The sequence below is a fragment of the Drosophila sulfurigaster genome, chromosome 2R (genome assembly GCF_023558435.1).
Source record: "Drosophila sulfurigaster albostrigata strain 15112-1811.04 chromosome 2R, ASM2355843v2, whole genome shotgun sequence".
In the NCBI taxonomy this organism is placed as follows: Eukaryota; Metazoa; Arthropoda; class Insecta; order Diptera; family Drosophilidae; genus Drosophila; species Drosophila sulfurigaster.
In genome coordinates this window covers 28,190,749-28,210,555 of record NC_084882.1, presented here as the reverse complement: position 1 = coordinate 28,210,555, position 19,807 = coordinate 28,190,749, and the positions used below count along the sequence as shown (strand labels likewise).

General features: G+C 39.3%; 2 protein-coding genes across 4 annotated transcripts; one reads left to right on the top strand and one right to left on the bottom strand.

Moving 5' to 3' along the window:
• On the top strand, positions 1 to 15,514 carry LOC133837090 (J domain-containing protein). 3 transcript variants are annotated; one of them, XM_062267747.1, is made up of 5 exons: positions 1 to 107; positions 799 to 928; positions 5,789 to 5,890; positions 9,002 to 9,157; positions 13,914 to 15,514. In XM_062267747.1, exons 2-5 carry the CDS (start codon positions 842 to 844, stop codon positions 14,145 to 14,147), a joined length of 579 nt encoding a protein of 192 aa, XP_062123731.1. In that variant the 5' UTR covers positions 1 to 107; positions 799 to 841; the 3' UTR covers positions 14,148 to 15,514. The 3 variants fall into 3 exon arrangements, with proteins under 3 accessions (XP_062123731.1, XP_062123733.1, XP_062123732.1); XM_062267749.1 differs by having other exon boundaries at positions 3 to 107; positions 9,002 to 9,118; XM_062267748.1 differs by lacking the exon at positions 1 to 107 and adding an exon at positions 344 to 362.
• A 236-nt stretch (positions 15,515 to 15,750) lies between these two features.
• On the bottom strand, positions 15,751 to 19,397 carry LOC133837089 (prolyl 4-hydroxylase subunit alpha-2-like). Its single transcript, XM_062267746.1, has 10 exons — positions 18,989 to 19,397; positions 18,750 to 18,901; positions 18,505 to 18,661; positions 18,198 to 18,426; positions 17,433 to 17,826; positions 17,292 to 17,374; positions 16,329 to 16,391; positions 16,191 to 16,266; positions 16,006 to 16,095; positions 15,751 to 15,943 (listed from the first exon to the last, which is right to left on the bottom strand). The coding sequence occupies exons 1-10, from the start codon at positions 19,177 to 19,179 to the stop codon at positions 15,819 to 15,821; spliced, it is 1,560 nt and encodes a 519-aa protein (XP_062123730.1). The 5' UTR covers positions 19,180 to 19,397; the 3' UTR covers positions 15,751 to 15,818.
• Between the last annotated feature and the right edge of the window lie 410 nt (positions 19,398 to 19,807).

Below are 19,807 nucleotides of genomic sequence, written 5' to 3'. Positions count from 1 at the left end.
ATCAAAACACACACACAAAGTTGCCCCAGTGAGCCGTGTCGACACCCGAAGGCATTGGCAGTTTCAATTTCGACGTGTTGCCAGTCACATCGTGAGCGCTTCCAAATGTAATACTAAATAACAAAATAAAATTTCAATTCAGACAACATTAACCAAAAAATCACACTTAATACAAATCCGAGAGTGCAAGAGCCAGAGCGAGAGAGAGAGAGAGTGAGAGTGGGCGAGAGAGTGTGAGAGCGCGAGAGTGTGAGAGCTTTATGTGTAGTCACACAATCAGACAATCACACAATCACAACTTTAGCCTCCGTCTTTTTGGCCTCAAGTGGCATTCGGTGCTCTGCTGTTAAATTGTTTTGAATGTGAGAGCGCGAAGCAACAAACAATATTGTGTTTGTTTTGTTTACTGTTTACTGTTTTTTCCGACCGTCTACAAGTGCCAAGCATCTCTCGATGCGGAGTGAAAGTGAACTACAACAAAACAAAGCAAATAATAAATAAACAACAACAAGTCATCAAAATAAATTACAAATATAAATAAAGTTAAACGTGCCTTTTTCTTAAGTTTGTTTTTTTCGCATTATAGTTTATTCATTTTTAAACGCTAATTGTGTTTCTAACGTTTTTTTTTGTTTGTTAGTCGCACGAAGGTCAGCAAATTGCTTTCAAAACGGAACAAAACCTTTGTTTGATTATTCATGAATGAATCAGAGCAAAAAGCCAAAACGTGTTTGCAAAACCAAATAAATAGAAATATATAAAGTAATTCTTGATTTGTAATTTCATTTCACAATTCAGTTAACTTCAACAAAAAACCAACAAAAAACGAAAACCCTTCGAAATGAGTGCTGTGGATGCCATTATCAATTATAAACGCAGTCCCAACGAGGACTTTTATGCTCTGCTCCACTGCGATGAAACCTCATCGGTAAGATACTTTTATATAATTACGCTGAGTATGACTGACAATTAGTTAAGATCATAATGAGCTGAGCTACGCAACGCAGCTAAAACATCAGTGTTGCCATTAGCAGGCACTGAGGAAAGTTTGGCCAAAAACAAAAAAAAAAGAGAAAACGTAATTACAATTTAATTGAATTAAGTTCGAGAACTTTTAGCAAGTCTCAAATTTCACACGCAATGCGATGCGATGTGATGAGTTGAGGTGAGTTTTACCCGATGATGGATTCATGAGAATGGCAACCGCAGATAAAGATGGCAAGACTGAGATACACAGAGATTGTCGAGATAGAGATACGAAATGAAATCAAATACAAACTTGACTTGGCATTTTGAGTGTCGGGGCATTTGCTTTGAGAATTAGTTTCAATTACGCCTCACATTCTGATTGTGTGTATGTGTGTGTGATTCAGAAAAACATTTTCTCTAGCTGAGATTCAAAGATGCAACGAAGGAAGGCTGATAAATGCCAATTAAATAGTTGTGAGTGTGTCGAGGGAAAACGGTTTGGCTGTTGCAACTTTTTTGGCTTCTGCTTTGAGTCCTTTAATTAACTCGAAACTTTCGTCGTCTAAGCTGCTTTTAGCACAACACTTTTGTTCTGTTGTTTTTGCTTGTTGTTGTCTAATATGGTTTTGTGACTTAAGCCTGGCAATTATTTTATATTCTGTGGCCAAGTGACAACTTCAGTCTTGTCAGGTAGTAGACATCATTCCTAACACACACATTTAGTCCGATTTTCGTAGCATTAACTTGGCTTTCCTAGCCTCTCATTGTGCTAGATTAAAACGAAATAAAGTCTCTCGTCTTTGTGTCGAATTTCAGCTTCATCTTCGTCTCTGTCTTTTAGCTTGGCACATGACGTACGCTTCAGGCTTATCACATTTTCTGGTTCGCAAAATTTCAATAACAAAATTAAGAGCACACTCCCCTAATAGCTGGAAGCTAAAACAGCATCTTCCCTATCTGTCTGTCCCTCATGCTTGGGGATAATAATCAAATTCATTGGCATGAAAAATGTTTGACGTTGCCGCAATTTTCTACCTGAAAAACACATATTAATGTTGGCAATTTTTCAAGCTGTCGATTGCATCACATATTGAATTATGCACGAACTCTCGCTCACACATTGATAAGGGTAGAAAAAGCACTTGCTGAAAGAATTGTTGGGGTTCCCCTCTTCTTATGTTTGAGGGTGGCCCAAAGTGCTGCCTTCTTTTCCACTTAATATTAAAGTAAAGCCCGAATCAAACATACAAAGTATATAACATATTTTATTTATATGTTAAAAGGTTACAAGAAGATTCATCGATGTATATTTCTACTGCCAGCTTACACATTATTTTTGCTAATGATGTGCTTTGATTGGACCCATCGAAGTATCTATTTCTAAGCTCTGTTGTTCGTCGACTGCTGCCAAGTTCTCAATTGCCCTGCTGCATGTTGCGCACAAAATGAAATTGCAACAATTCAAACGCCTCAGTTTCTCGAGTTTATTATGGCAACAGCTCAATGGATCAATTGTGTGTTCCGCAAATGAATTGAATTGCTTGCAATATACACACACAGCGAAGGCAAGAAAGAGAAAGAGAGAGGGCGATAGTGAGAATGTGTATTTTCAGTGCTTTGTCGCATCTATTCTCATACAGAGATGGACTTTCCATTGTGTCCAGATAAACGACGCTGCTCTACAGCTAAATTTGCATATGTCAAATCCACACAGTACGACAGCGATTTAACAACACAATATATCTGTGTATCTATGCAAGGAAATCTGTGTTGTAGTTGGATTGGATTTTGGGGCTGGTGGCAGCTAATTTACATTTGCATTTTCACCCAACGCACACACACACACGCACAGCTTCTGGCATAATCAAACGGAAATTTGCTAGAGTTAATTTCATGGCGATGCATATTAATTGAGCAACTCAGTTTTAATTGGCAATTAAATTGCCTTGCATTATGCAATTATTACAGTCCAATTGCTGCACAGGCAACTTTCTTAGCTTGTGCGAAATGTGCTAAAGAATTTTGTTGCTGACGATGCGCTGATTAATATATTCTATGGAATATGGCACAATTTAATCGTGACTGAAATCAAGGGAAGACAGTAGTTCAAATAAATGATAACAAATTTTAAAGATAACAATTTCAATTATTTATTAGTTTGTTGATTACAAATTATTATTATATTCGTAATTATAATTAAAACTCTTTAAGACAATTTAGAATATTTTTTCGGATTTTTGTTTACAAATCAATGGAAACTAAAATACTTTATTAGGATTATAGTCAAAAGAATTTTTAATGTGAATGTGTTTTAAATTTCAAAAAAGTATTTCAAAATAATCAAAACAACAAGATAGAAAGCTCCTGCTCGACTACCAAATATATCAAAAATATACATAAAAAATACTAAAGTATAGCGAAGGTTATATTTGTTATGTATATCGGTATAGTACTACATTCAAAATATACCATAGCAACAGTATTAAGGGCTTAACTGTGAGATAACCATATTTAATGAAAGCAAAACAGTGTAGTATTAGTTTTAAAATATACCAAATTAATATACCAGAATAATACTTGAAATTAACTGAAAGTTATATTTGGTACATTGATATAGAACTATATGCAAAATATACCATAGAGTACATAATATACCATAATATCAGCCCAAGCAACTAAAACCTGATTACAGTATGCCACACAAAAGTATTTATTAAATAACTTCTCAAATTTACAACTAATCGCAACCACCTTCTCAAATCAGGAATCATAAATACTGACATTATGGGTAAGGAGTATAATAATTTTAGTTAGCATTTTTAGAGAACACCAAAATACTAAAAATTTAAATTTAACTAATTGCTAATAATGGAATCTTAAAAATTTTGAATATTATAAGAATTTAAATCGTTTCTATAATTATTTTTATATATTAAATTCAATAATATTTTTCTAATCAGTTTTTATATTTGACAACTTTTGAATCGACCTTCTTTCTCCACTCTCTAGGCCAACCAGTTATATTGTTGCTAATTGGTTGAAAGCGCTTAGAAATTTCGCATGAATCGTCGAAATTCTCGAACTGTCAACGTATCATTTGGTGCCCCATCTCTTTGGCCTTCATTGATATCTGACACACAGACGCATACAAAATTCTATACTTCAATATGCACACAAACGCCCATACATAGATGTTTCTTTTACTCTCTTTCACTCGTTTGTTGGCATATCGTGTTTCAATGGCCATGGAAATGCCAAGACTTCGAGCACACACACACACACACACAAAGGCTTTTTTTTGCGCACACAGGAGGAATGCAAACAAACAGAAGCCGCAACCAATGTACATACATATTATAGAAATGTGTGAGTGTGTGTCAGAGATTCATTTAGTTAATTATAGTCATTGAATGTGCGTCTGTGTGTGTGCGGGTGTGCGTGTGTGTGTGTGTGCGCTTGCGTGTGATAACGAACTGTAGTGTCCTAGTCTATGTCAATATAATTTGTGGCTGTCGCTGTCGCAACGTTGCGTATGAGTAATATTAATTGCGTCGAAATTAATTATACGACTCGTTTGCTGAAATTCAAGGAGCATTCCCTATGCATATTTAATGCCCTATTGGCCTAGACTGAATTCCTGACAAATATGCCCATAAACAAAGACTTGACTTGAGTTGACTCGATGCCTTTGGCAGATTTATGTCAATACTTCAGTCATGCAGAGGACATTCTACGACCACAAACAATAGACAAGCACTGACTGCCATAATATACTTGTATATAGCTGCAACTGGGCAACAGCAGCTTCGAGTGCATTGTGCGCGAAAATCCATTTTCATTTCAACAAAAACTAAAAAGGAAAGCAAACAAAACAAGAGGCTTTGTGTTGTGGAAGTTGGAGGGGAATTTGAAAGCGTTCCTCGCAGCTATTCCCAGTGCTTGCTTTCAAAGGATATTTAATGCGCTTTTGTATGCGATGTTTGTTGTTGTTCGCGTTGTTGTTTTGATGACAACTGTCAAGTCGCCAGCCCAGCCGCTTAACTTGGCCAACAGCATTTGACTGGACTGACTGCAGTAAGCTGATGCTGTCAGCAACTTGTTGCCGTTGTCCTCGTTGTTGTTGTTGTTGGTGTTGTTGGTGTTTGCTGTCACTGCACTCACTTTGGCTTAATTAATTTCAATTGTTTTCACAGTTACTTTTACCTTAAAGCTGCCAGCCAGAAGCTACTTTCAAGGTCGCACAAAAAATATTGCAAACTTTTCGTGTGTCAGAGGCAAAACTTTTTCAATTTTGCGTCTAAGACAACTGCAATTCTATTACATTAAGTGGTTTTCATTTCCACACGAAATTTTCCGTTTGCTTGTATGTTTCTCTCTTTGTGAGATTGTTATGTGTGCTTATCGCGTACGCCCTCTGCCCCGCCCCCAAGAGACGCCACGATTCTAATGCCCTGTCAACTGGAGGCGACTTCGACTTTGGCTTCGGCTTTGGCTTTGTCTGCCACTGACAGCTTCACCTGTCTTGTGGTTACAGCTACCATATCCCAGTTGATTTGACTCCGTGTGTATGTGTGTGTGCGTGTGTGTGTGTGTGTGTGTGTGTGTGTGTTACAAGCATGAAATCAGCATGTCACAACAAGTTGATATTATGTAAGACTGGGTGAACGATGCGCTGCGTTGCGCTGCGTTGGGATGAGCCGCTTTTTAAAAATTAATGCCACAAAATGCTTAGTTAATTTACGACGCACAAGAAAGAGAATTCTTTATTGCAATTTACTTAATTTACGCCCAATTTCTACCCATCTTTGTACTCCCGCAGCCCGAGCAAATTCAGGCCGAGTACAAGGCGCTGGCTCTGCAGTATCATCCAGACAAGAACAGCGGCGACAAGGATGCCGAGGCCAAGTTCCAGCAGCTAAAGGTAAGCAACAATGTACGAGCTGTATAAATAATAACAAAAAAGGAAAAACGATGAGAAAAAGGCAAACGCTAAGCATTTTGCATATTTAATAAAGTGCCAGGTGCCAGGGTCCTTAAGCTTCAATTGCGAGGTGGAGTCGGAGCCGCAACTTTATCTCGCCTCGGGGGCAATATGTTTGCGTTGTGTTGCCAACATCAGAAGATGGTGTAGCCTGATGGCAAAGGAAAACATGTTTTCATTTGCGGGGTTGATCTGTTCGAGCTTGCCACATTAATTTGCCAGCAAAAAGCTGACAGTTGCCATAATTAAGAGTCACAACACACAAGCACACACGCACACACACACACACCTTTGTTGGTTAAAGTTTCGCATTCATGCTGCACCACAAATTGAGTTTTACGCACAACAAAGGGAACACAACAGTCACACACACATAAATGGAGATCGCTTGAAAGTAAAGTGCGATATAGATACCCTATATTTTGCATTTCAAAAGGACTATTGATTTTCTGTTGCTATTGTTAGGCAACTTTCCGAAAAAGGGAACGACATAAACTTTGTCAAACAGTCGACGTTTGCTGTCGCTCTCTCACTCTGCTCATTAGAGTCCTGTCAGCCACATTGACAATAAAAACTGCTTATGTGTTTGTACAACACACACACACAATACATATAAAGCTATGGCACTCGGTATCAGCAACAAGTCGAGCGGAAGTCTCCTTTTGTGAATGATAGTTATGGGACTGAGACCAATGCTCGAAGTTACCATAAAAAAGCGTAAATACAATTTGCAGCTCGTAAAGTTCGCTCCCTTTTTATATATGTGTGTGTGTGTTGGTTGGTTTGCAAGTGTATTAGTTTGACATATGCAGTGTATGTAGTTAAATTGGCAGCATTTTTTATGGCTCTCCGGCAGCTACGTGAAGCCGTAAAACAAATGCTGATGGCAGCCATAAACCATTCTCAACTGAACTGTTCAGATTTCAATGCGCGCTCTCCAACCGAGAGAAATTATTCAAACTTTTTATGCGCTGTACGCGGCTATTTTTAGTTTAGCCACTGAACAAAAGTTTGCTGTAAAAATTTACAAAATATTTTTAACTTTAAAAAGTTACTAAGCAAAATTAAATTAGCTGTCAGCTACAGCAACTATTTCCATAATTCATAAAGCAACTAAACAGGAGTATTTGCGAAATGTTTAGTTACAAAATATTTATTTAAAATGAGAAGTTAGTAAATGAGTATCTGAGGAGTCGTAAAGGATTTATATTTGGTAAACAGATGTCTGCAGAAATATAAAATTAAATTAGTTGTTAGCTACAGCAACTATTGAAATTTTTGGAAATTTGTGTGATTTTTGTTATAAAATTAGTTGTTAGTTAGCTTGAAAAGTATCTAAGTGCCTAATAATTCGATGAAATATAGCTGAGCATACAAAAAGGACATCAAAAAGTTGATTATGTATATTCATATTTCTGAAGCCGAAAAATAAAATCAAATTATTTACAGTTCAGAAACTATTTTCATAACTCAATAAAAAACTCGTTTTAAGCAGTTTTGTTTAAGAAATATTTGTTGAATGAAAATTATTCTATTAGACGTAAAAGCACAAAGAGAAATACTATTTAAGAGCTTGAATAGTATTTGAAAATTAATTTAAATTTAGTTAACGAGTAGAAAAGAATATTTATTAGCACCCACTCAATACTTGACTAGACTATATGTATATTCATATTTTTAGCAATCAGTAAAATGGTTCTATACAAAATTAAATTACCTGTCATTTCCAAAAACCATTTGCATAATTCATAATATTACAAAGCAGAACAATCACATTGAAATTCTAATTAGTTTTGATTATATAATATTTGCTGTATGCATAATAATGTATTGAATTTGAAAGTACAATAAGAAAACATTTGGAAGATAAACAAAACGCGTGTAAAATGTGAAATGCGAATATGAAAAGTATTTAAAAGTGTGAAATTTACTCAATTTAAATGGAGTAAACAAATAGTAAAGAATATTTCATCGAGAGTTGAAAAGGCTGTCTGTAAAAATTCATTATTTTATACATTTTAAAATAGAGCTACCAAATAGCAAAGAATATTTCATTGCAGGAGTTGATTAAATTTTGCAATTTGGCATATCGAATATCCTGTCAATTTAAATTGCGCAACATGATGCAAATGATGCAATTGGAAATGTTGAAAGGACGCTTTTTATGAACTTGCCAATATTGCATCAAACAAATAGCTTTTTATGTGCACAAAAAACGAAACCATTGATTAATATATCAACATGCATGAGATAAATGAACTTGGCTATAAAATCAATCCAACATTAAAGATGACAATTGAGCTGGATTTAACGCATGTTATGCGGTCTAATAATAACGATGAAAACTTGTTGGCTTCATAAAAGTTAAAGCAGCAAGTTCAATGGGCGTGGGATTTTGATGTTAGCCGAAGGGTGAAATTAATTGAAGAGAAATAAAGCAGCAGCAATCAGCCAGCGGAAAATGGGAAAACTCTGAAGCGTTTGCCAGCTGACCCACATAGCCAATGAGTAGTAAAATAATTGATTATCATGTAAGAATCATCAGCAGCAGAAGCAGCAACAGCACAGACAAAGACGGCAATAAAATCTCAACAGTTGAGTGTGTGGGTATGTGTTTGTGTGTGTGTGTGTGTGTGCGAGGGCGTGTGAGCTTTGAATATCAAACAAGCATGTGGTAGATATTCCATGTAGTACATAGAAGATACACACGATAGATAGATAGACACGAATCATGGCCAGATACGCTATCAAAGCCACTTGAGCGTTTAAACGTGTTTGTCTTTCTCTCTCTCTCTCTCTGTGTGTTTTTGTGTATGAATCTCGGCGCTGCTAATAAGTATGCTACGGAAATTGATTATAATGTAAGGCAAGGATGAAGCCAATGAAAGCAAACTCAAGCCAAGGCAAAAGACAATAGACAACAGAAGAGGCAGATGCTTCGGCCTTTTGTGCTATTTATTTGGGACTCGAGCAAATTTGACTTTTATGCTCTTGGAATGTAAATAAACATTTGCGTGTATTTGATTTTGATTCTGTTTTTCCCTGATTTAGGAAGCCAAGGAAACGCTGTGCGATCCGGAAAAGCGTGCCGTCTACGATAAGTGGCGCAACAGCGGCATCTCAATGAGCTACAAGCAATGGCTGGGCATGAAGGAGCACGTCGGCCAGGTGAGAAGATACACAATTGCCGAGAAAGTGGATAAAGAGGTATGCGTATGCGCCAGCAAGACAGCCAGAAAACAAAATTCGAAAAATCTAAATCAGAGAAGTAAACTCCCCCTTTGTAAAATGAACTCTGTAGTAAGAGGAACTGTGTATTTCGCGTTTGCCGTTTGTGTCGAGTCTTCGTATGCTGTTTTTTATTTATTTATTTACATACTTATTTATGCAAGAGCAATTCAATTTCATGCTACATTCAACTCACTACGCGGCTAATGAAATGCGTAATCCGACGCCGAGTGCAGTTGCATATTGTTGCATATTTAATGTGAGCTTGCGATTCGCTCCCGATTCGCCTGCGATTCGCTTGCGATTCGCTCCCGATTCGCCTGCGATTTTGAAAAAAAGTTCAAACCTTAGTTATTTAATAATACTTCAATTATTATATTCAAATATTTTAAAAATATAACATAACATAAATCGCGGGGCGATTTATTCGCTCGCGATTCGCCAGCGATTTATTCGCGGGCCGCGATTTATTCGCGATTTATTCGCATTATTATTTAAATGATTTTCGTTCAAACCTTGTTATTTTAATACTTCAATATTATATTCAAATATTTTAAAAATATAACATAACATAACATAAATCACGCGAATAAATCGCAAGCGAATCGCAGGCGAATCGCAGGCGAATCGCAAGCGAATCGCAGGCGAATCGCAGGCGAATCGCAAACGAATCACAAGCGAATCGCAGGCGAATCGCAAGCGAATCGCAGGCGAATCGCAAGCGAATCACAGGCGAATCGCAGGCGAATCGCAGGCGAATCGCAAGCGAATCGCAGACGAATCGCAGACGAATCGCGCGAATCGCAGACGAATCGCAGACGAATCGCAGGCGAATCACAAGCGAATCGCAGACGAATCGCAGGCGAATCGCAAACGAATCGCAAGCGAATCGCAGGCGAATCGCAAGCGAACCGCAAGCGAATCGCAAGCGAATCGCAAGCGCGCAAGCGAATCGCGAGCGATTTATGTTATGTTATGATATATTTTAAAATATTTGAATATAATAATTAAAGTATTATTAAATAACTAAGGTTTGAACTTTTTCAAAAATCGCAGGCGAATCGCAGACGAATCGCAGGCGAATCGCAAGCGAATCGCAGACGAATCGCAGGCGAATCGCAAGCGAATCGCAGGCGAATCGCAAGCGAACCGCAAGCGAACCGCAAGCGAATCGCAGACGAATCGCAAGCGAAACGCAAGCGAATCGCAGGCGAATCGCAAACGAATCGCAGGCGAATAACGAATCGCAGGCGAATCGCAAACGAATCGCAGGCGAATCGCAGACGAATCGCAGACGAATCGCAGGCGAATCGCAAGCGAATCGCAGACGAATCGCAGGCGAATCGCAAACGAATCGCAAACGAATCGCAGGCGAATCGCAAGCGAATCGCAAGCGAATCGCAGGCGAATCGCAAGCGAATCGCAGGCGAATCGCAAGCGAACCGCAAGCGAATCGCAAGCGAATCGAGGCGAATCGCAAGCGAATCGCAAGCGTATCGCAAGCGAATCGCAGGCGATCGCAAGCGAATCGCAGGCGAACCGCGAGCGAACCGCGAGCGAATCGCAGGCGAATCGCGAGCGAATCACAATCGAATCGCAGGCGAATCGCAGACGAATCGCAACCGAATCACAGGCGAATCGCAAGCGAATCGCAGGCGAACCGCGAGCGAACCGCGAGCGAATCGCAGACGAATCGCAGACGAATCGCAGACGAATCGCAGGCGAACCGCAAGCGAATCGCGAGCGATTTATGTTATGTTATGATATATTTTAAAATATTTGAATATAATAATTAAAGTATTATTAAATAACTAAGGTTTGAACTTTTTCAAAATCGCAGGCGAATCGCAGACGAATCGCAGGCGAATCGCAAGCGAATCGCAGACGAATCGCAGGCGAATCGCAAGCGAATCGCAGGCGAATCGCAAGCGAACCGCAAGCGAACCGCAAGCGAATCGCAGACGAATCGCCTGCGAAACGCAAGCGAATCGCAGGCGAATCGCAACGAATCGCAGGCGAATCGCAACGAATCGCAGGCGAATCGCAAACGAATCGCAGGCGAATCGCAGACGAATCGCAGACGAATCGCAGGCGAATCGCAAGCGAATCGCAGACGAATCGCAGGCGAATCGCAAACGAATCGCAAACGAATCGCAGGCGAATCGCAAGCGAATCGCAAGCGAATCGCAGGCGAATCGCAAGCGAATCGCAGGCGAATCGCAAGCGAACCGCAAGCGAATCGCAAGCGAATCGCAGGCGAATCGCAAGCGAATCGCAAGCGTATCGCAAGCGAATCGCAGGCGATCGCAAGCGAATCGCAGGCGAACCGCGAGCGAACCGCGAGCGAATCGCAGGCGAATCGCGAGCGAATCACAATCGAATCGCAGGCGAATCGCAGACGAATCGCAACCGAATCACAGGCGAATCGCAAGCGAATCGCAGGCGAACCGCGAGCGAATCGCAGACGAATCGCAGACGAATCGCAGACGAATCGCAGGCGAATCGCAGACGAATCGCAAACGAATCGCAGACGAATCGCAGACGAATCGCAGGCGAATCGCAAACGAATCGCAGACGATTCGCAGACGAATCGCAGGCGAATCGCAAGCGAATCGCAGGCGAATCGCAAGCGAATCGCAGGCGAATCGCAAGCGAATCACAGGCGAATCGCAAGCGAATCGCAGACGAATCGCAGACGAATCGCAAGCGAATCGCAGACGAATCGCAGACGAATCGCAGGCGAATCGCAAACGAATCGCAAGCGAATCGCAGGCGAATCGCAAGCGAATCGCAAGCGAATCGCAGGCGAATCGCAAGCGATTCGCAAGCGAATCGCAAGCGAATCGCAAGCGAACCGCAAGCGAATCGCAAGCGAATCGCAGGCGAATCGCCTGCGATTCGCAAGCGAATCGCGAGCGATTTATGATGTTATGATATATTTTAAAATATTTGAATATAATAATTAAAGTATTATTAAATAACTAAGGTTTGAACTTTTTCAAAATCGCAGACGAATCGCAAGCGAATCGCAAGCGAATCGCAGGCGAACCGCAAGCGAACCGCAAGCGAATCGCAGACGAATCGCAAGCGAAACGCAAGCGAATCGCAGGCGAATCGCAAACGAATCGCAGGCGAATCGCAAACGAATCGCAGGCGAATCGCAAACGAATCGCAGGCGAATCGCAAACGAATCGCAGGCGAATCGCAAACGAATCGCAGGCGAATCGCAGACGAATCGCAGACGAATCGCAGGCGAATCGCAAGCGAATCGCAGGCGAATCGCAAGCGAATCGCAGACGAATCGCAAGCGAATCGCAAGCGAATCGCAGGCGAATCGTCTGCGAATCGCAGGCGAATCGCAAGCGAACCGCAAGCGAATCGCAAGCGAATCGCAAGCGAATCGCAGGCGAATCGCAAGCGAATCGCAGGCGAATCGCAAGCGAATCGCAGGAGAATCGCAAGCGAATCGCATGCGAACCGAATCACAGGCGAATCGCAAGCGAATCGCAGGCGAAACGCAAGCGAACCGCGAGCGAATCGCAGGCGAATCGCGAGCGAATCACAATCGAATCGCAGGCGAATCGCAGACGAATCGTTACCGAATCACAGGCGAATCGCAAGCGAATCGCATTTGAATAGCGAATAAGCGAAACGCAAGCGAATCGCAAGCGAATCGCAGACGAATCGCAGACGAATCGCAGGCGAATCGCAACGAATCGCAAGCGAATCGCAAGCGAATCGCAGACGAATCGCAAGCGAATCGCAGGCGAATAAGCGAATCGCAGGCGAATCGCAGACGAATCGCAGGCGAATCGCAAGCGTATCGCAAACGAATCGCAAGCGTATCGCAAACGAATCGCAGACGAATCGCAGACGAATCGCAGGCGAATCGCAAGCGAATCGCAGGCGATTTATTTTATTTATTTATTTACATACTTATTTATGCAAGAGCAATTCAATTTCATGCTACATTCAACTCACTACGCGGCTAATGAGATGCGTAATCCGATGCCGAGTGCAGTTGCATATTGTTGCATATTTAATGTGATTAGTTACAGCAAAACTTTGCGTGTCCTTTGCTAATTTCCGCCACGAGTCACGAGTGTCCTTTTTAGCAACGCACATCCTGCGTAAATTGCTGTCTTTGCATTGGCTTGCCTTGCCTGTTATTAAACTGCTTCTGTGCACTCGACTGAGCAATTTAGCATTTCTGTTTCGGTTTTGGCTTTTGTGGTTGGCCTGCAATTTGCTCACGTGTTGCCAATTTCAATTTATGTGGCCTCTTATGGCCACTGACATTTTATTCAATAATTAATTTTCGTAAATTTTGCACAAACGGCTCGCACAGGAAATCCAGACCTCAAAACCTTGTCTAACAAATTTCGAACTTTACCAAAACTTTTGCAACAATCTTTGATTTAAGCTCCTACTTTTTTATAAAGCCTGTTTCTGGTCGCCCGGTAAACCTTCCAACCAACAAAAAACTTGCAACTCTTTTATGGTATTAATTTTTTCGGAATGCGCCTCTTCATCCAAATGTGTATTCTATATATATGTGTGTGCATGCTAAATAATTTTACCTTTGCGGAGTAGTTAATGCATTTGCGATTCCATTTCGAGCACAATTCCAAAATTTAACACAACAAATGCATTAGCTGCTACGCAAATCGTTGATGTTGATGATGATGGACCAGCTGTCCGAACTAATTATTAATTATTTTCCCTTCAATCAAAGTCCATGCATTGGGCCACACCCAAGACCAAGGATCGCATGCTGCCCGAAACCGGAGCCGGCGCTGGTCCAACTGGCGCTGGCTGCAGCAGCGGCGGTTTGACAGCCGCCTCGCCCAATCCCGCCCATCGTCGGGCCTCGGAGGGCGGGGCTGCTCTGTACTATGGCAACCGCAAGGCCGAGTGGGGCACCGAAAACACAGATGTGGCCAATAAATTTCGCAATTACGAGATCTAAGCTGTAAAATGTTGGTGGACGTGGGAGGGAAGGGGAAATGGCTAAGGGCAGAAGCGGAAGATGAAAATTTGAAAGCAACAACATCCAAGAACAACCCAGCAGAAACCAAAACCAACCAAGTCGTAATGGAAATACATATTTATAGCCCCCCTTTTTATCAATGGGGCAGTCAGAATATCTTGATGTGAGTTTCAAACAAAAAACAGAATAAAACATATTCCACTTTTTCTTAAAAATGAATTCAACTACAAAATGTGCGAGTATATCAAAGAGAGCAAACTCAAATTACATACAGCATGAAGCATATTTAATCAAATTTATGAGAATTATATTGAATGAAAATGAAAAAGAGTACGTCAAAGTACAAGTATACAATTACATATAAAACACATATACTAAATATATATATATATTGATGTGAACTTTCAGCGTTCTGAATTAAATAAATGTTTATAGGTGTATAAAAAAGCAAATAATTATATATATACATATATGATAAATAAAAGAAAATGGTAATTAAATATACATAGAAAGAAACTGTAATTTCAATAAACATAAGGCCGAAGGTGAAGCGTTTTTAAGTTAAGTTTAACAAATGAACAAGAACAATTTAAAAAGCAAGCGAAATAAATTAGTGAAATTTTAAGTGTGAACAATATACTTACAAGCACTCAAACAAGACATATATATACCATACATATATAAATGTATATTTATCTACAACTATTTGTATATCGATGTATGTACCATGTGCCCCTTATAAGACAATCCCTTTGGAAGTGTTTACCTGTGCACTAAACTAACAAGCAAATGTTTAGGAAAATCATATAAAACTAGCAGCAAAACACCCACCACAAGAAAAACAAAACAATTTTGCATATGCTGAGCAAAAAAATACATGGAAAACCTACCAAAAACAAAAAGCGAATTTAACTTTATACACAAAAGTTTAACTGCATAGTCAAAAAGTAAAAAAAAAAAAAAAAATTAACTTTCACTTGGTGTCCTTTAAAGTGCAAAAACTAAGATTGCAACTAAACTATATGAACTATTTTATTTATGGAAGAAAAAAATATAAATGCAAAGTCACCAAAGACGCATAAAAAAACACTATAAAAAAATATTAAAAACTGTAGAAAAAGGAATATAAAAAAACGTAATGGTAAATGTTTGGATGCATTGTTGTTTTAATGTCTCAAATGTTATACACACATGAATATCAAAGCGATTAGCATCAAATACTTTATATAAATGTTTGTTTTCAAATTATATTGAATTTACTCAAATACACACATATTATAATTGTATTATTATGATTATTATTAAAAAAACAGAAAAACTGAAAAACAAAAAAACAGAAAAACAAATAGGCAGACAGACAGATCTGTAACTGACAAAATACAGAAAGATATTTTAGAGAAAAACTTGCAGCTGCAAGCCAAAGGCGAGTCGAGTCAAAAAATATAAATGTTGAATTTAAACTTAGATGGATTATGAATGTAAAACTGGCATAAACCAATAAAGTCAACTATTTAAAAGGAAGTTCGCTCAACTTGAGAGGCTTCACGTATTAAAATGAAAATGTGTTTTTATTCAATTATAATTTAAGTTTATTTGTTACAGCTGAGAATGAAATTTGCTATTTATTTAGTAATAAATAAAATGCATTATTTAAATTTGTTTACTCGCTCGTCTGCTAAGTTCTAAGAGCTGACTCAACGAGATCTGAGAGTCATCCCACAATTCACAGGGTCTTTTATCCGACTGATAATTTTCGCGTATCCATCGGTTTAGCACTAAAAGCAAATTGATTTGGATTAGATTAGTTTAACGGTGTTTTGGGAAGCAGACAACTTACCCCACTTGGAGCCGGCGATAATGGGACAGGCGCCATGCAGGACACGAGTATCGCCCACGCCCGAAGCGTGCAGGTTATACCAAAATGCGGCTGAAATGGCAAAATGAGCAAAGTACAACACAACTTTTTATCATTTGTGGCAAAGAGCTTTTAACAACAGGTCGCCAACAGAGCGAAACACGTACCCGCATATTTCTCGGGCTTCAGTAATTGCTTTATAATGGGAAATGCGGTGCCACCGCCTTGTGCCACATCGGTGAGCTGCAAGTTAAATTAAACATATAAGTTTGTTTGACAAATGTGCTCGATAACATTTCACTCACATAGAAAAGCACGGTGGCAATGCGATTGCCCATTTCAGGATTTGCCACCTGATTTGTTTCGAACTGTGAGGGAAATTAATATGATTTTATATTTTATTACTTAAATAATGATGTAGGTAAAAGTATAGGCTCTAGCTTTTCTCATTGCAATAAGGAATGGTTTTTTGTTATTACAATACAAATAACATAAATAAATAATACAATAAGATTGTTATTTTATTATCAAACTGTGGTATGTTAAATCTGAACATCACAACAATTATTAAAATAACATGAACTTCAAGTTCTCTACTTAGCTGGGCTTACGTAAATTTCCTTTACATCCATTATTTCTACGAATTTTACATTTAATTTCTACTGAATGTGATTTTATATACTACTATCTTAATTATATTCTCTTTGTAACAAACTTTAGCATGAATCGTTAGTTCTCGTTAAATTTTGCATTTACCTATTTTGTAGACTGTTTCTAGCTGACTTCAACAGTAAGTAATTGAAGAAATAAATGTAAATATTTTAATTGATGTATTATTTTTTTTTAGAAAACTAGAATATTTTTCTGAACTATTATTTATCTATTCAAATTGTAGAAAGCTATAAATTTAATTTTTTCAAAAACTAGCAAGGAAGCTATAGTCGTATTGTCTCTACTATGAGATGCCCGCTGCCCACCTTTAATAAAAGCAAAACACTGCCGTTGTATTCCTAAAATATACCCAATTAGTATACTAAAAAAATATAAAATTATACCGTAGGCCATATATGGTATAACAATATAATATTATCGATATAATTAATGTACTGAAAAAGATAATAAAATATACCGAAGACTATATTTGGTATATCAATATACTATTATAAAACTCCTGCTGCCGGCTACAAATACTTCCTGGAGGTACAAAGTTGTAATACGCTTTTACCCTATAGGTAGCGTGTTATCGTTACTATTATCTATATACTCACTGCGTTCGGATAGAACCAATCCATATGCTGGGCATAGTGCCCACCTACGCCATAGTTCGAGAACTGATGATCCTCCGCAAACACTGCAAAAAAAGTATTTGAATTCCATATCTCAGCAGTAAAATTTCCCCTTCAACTTACTCAGATTAAGCCCCGTCATATCCTCCACACGTTGATCAATGGTTCGCAAAACTTTATGTCGGGTCTTGGGAATAAATGTGAATTGACTGGTGCGCACATTGGACACGGTCGAAGAGTTTTGGCCCGTGACTGTGGCACGCTCAATTTTGTTCCTCGTTAGTTTAGTGATGACATCAATCTCACTCTGGTAAAGCACTTCGTGGTAGAGCAGCAGCAACGGTTCAGTGCGCAGTTCTTCGACCTTAAGCGGAGCTAGCAACAGAAAAGGATGCGTCTCCGTGAGGTAGCCACAGCGTAGATCACGTTGATCACTTGGAGTGGGTTTGATGTGGCCACTGCAGGTGTAGCGATAGGCATCGAATTCACTAAGTACGGTCAGATTCTCAGGCACGGGCTGAAGTTGAATAGTGAAAAAAGTTATTTTAACGAATTGAAATAACACTTAAAGAATGCTTTTAGATAATATCTGAAATCATATTTTAACTAGTAAAATCAACAATAATATTCAAAAATATTTCAGAAATTTAGTTTAACTACCAAAAATAAAACATTTTCAATGCGACTCTTCAAGTTTATAAAAGATAGTTCAGCTGGTAAAAACAATATTACGAATAAGTCAACAAGTGATTACTTTATAAGATAATTTTGCTAGTTTTTTATGCATATTTATTAAAATATCTTTTCTATTTCATGTAATATCACACAACAAATGTTTCATATATAAACCAAACTCTTAACTTCGAGATTAGTGAAATTAATACTTACTGAATGCTCTTCGATTTTCTCCACTGTGCCGTTAACACCTTGGTTATTCGACAATCTGGCCTTAACCTGTGCCAGCTTCTCGGCAATCTGTGGCTGCAGCTGATGATGATCTTCGGCGGTGGTCAGACGATTGTTGGCCTCCATTAGCCAGGCATGTGCCAGCTGCAAATGCTCGAATCGCAACGCCTGTTGTCCAATGTCCAGGCAATGCTCGGCATTCAGTTGAGTGCTATTTTGTGGATGGGGAGGGAGGGGGGTGAAAGTGCTGTTAAGTGAGTTGTGCCTGGGCAGAAAATGCAACACTCACCCATAGGATACGCCATCCAGTATACCAGCAGCCACATGCTTCGTTTGCAGCCTGTAAATGGACTGTAAACGCAGCAAACCATCGATGGCGCCCTCGAGCTCAGCTTCGTTTGGCATGTGCTTTCTCTGCCGCAGTTGATGCAGTCGACTGAGTGATTCTTTGAGGGGAAAGAGAGAAAGAGAGAGAGAGAGAGGGGAGCAACGTTTACTTAATGAAATTTGGACATAAATGGATTTGGCACCCACTCTCGCCAGTTGACGCTGCCATCAGATTCGCAATGCGCTGCCAGTCGAGCGTCAGGCGTTTGCTCAGCAAATATTTGTTCAACGGACTCTCGAAGTATGCCACGCCCCATTGCAACGCCTCGTTACGCTCACGCTCGAACTCCTCCAGTCGCCTGTCGATGCAGATTGCAGATAGCAGATTGTAGATTGAGTTGAGTCGAGTTGCCTAAGTTCATTAGTTCATCAGGCACCGAACTTACGCTTTCAGAAAATCCAATTTACTGTCATTATCGGCTATGAATTTCTGCATGTGCTGCAACAGTTTCTGCTCATAGCCAAAGACCTTGGACATGGCATGTATTGACGAATAGAATTCGCCATTTACACAGCTCCACCACAGCAATGGCAACAGCACTGCGGTCAGACTCCATTTTTCTGTCCAGAGTAACATGCTCGATCACAGCTCGCGGTCAACTGAATTCGCCATTTGAATTTGACCCCAACAGACCAACTATTGATGGTTTATCTATGGTCATGTTCACATTATGTAATATCAAAGAACTCCGCTATATGTCTTGGCAAATCTTAGCTTTTTAACTCATTAAGCAGAAACCTGTTTGCGTGAGTGTAAAGAAAGCTCGGCGGTTCATTGTGCCGAACAGGTTCTGATTCTTACCTAGAACTGGCTTCAAGAGCATAAGAGACAACACACGCGTTAGCCAAGCTGCGAATAACATTAGCTAAATCTTATTCAATCATTGATTGGAAGAAAGTAAACAACGAGAGCTGGCTGGATGTGAAAACAATTCTCAGTAGTAATCGGCATCTAACACGTATTTTAATTAGAACATTTCTAAGAAACCTGAATGGATAAGTATCGCAAAAACATTGCTACGATGTTAACTGAATCATAATTGAACTGATTCCAGTTTATCTTGATATAATAAAAATCAATACAATAAAAATTAATATATTCCTAAGCACGATGTTCAAATTTTATTAAGACGAATTAAAAATATTTGAAATAATTTGACTCAAATTAGTATATTACTTTTTATGGGTTTTTAAAGATTCAACAA

Coding starts and splice junctions, on each gene's coding strand:
- LOC133837090 (XM_062267747.1), top strand. CDS start 842: ATGAGTGCTGTGGATGCCATTATCAATTATAAACGCAGTCCCAACGAG. Junction 929..5,788: donor ACTGCGATGAAACCTCATCG/GTAAGATACTTT, acceptor GTACTCCCGCAG/CCCGAGCAAATTCAGGCCGA. Junction 5,891..9,001: donor CCAAGTTCCAGCAGCTAAAG/GTAAGCAACAAT, acceptor TCCCTGATTTAG/GAAGCCAAGGAAACGCTGTG.
- LOC133837089 (XM_062267746.1), bottom strand. CDS start 19,179: ATGTTACTCTGGACAGAAAAATGGAGTCTGACCGCAGTGCTGTTGCCA. Junction 17,827..18,197: donor AGAAAATCGAAGAGCATTCA/GTAAGTATTAAT, acceptor ATTCAACTTCAG/CCCGTGCCTGAGAATCTGAC. Junction 16,392..17,291: donor ATTGGTTCTATCCGAACGCA/GTGAGTATATAG, acceptor TTTCCCTCACAG/TTCGAAACAAATCAGGTGGC.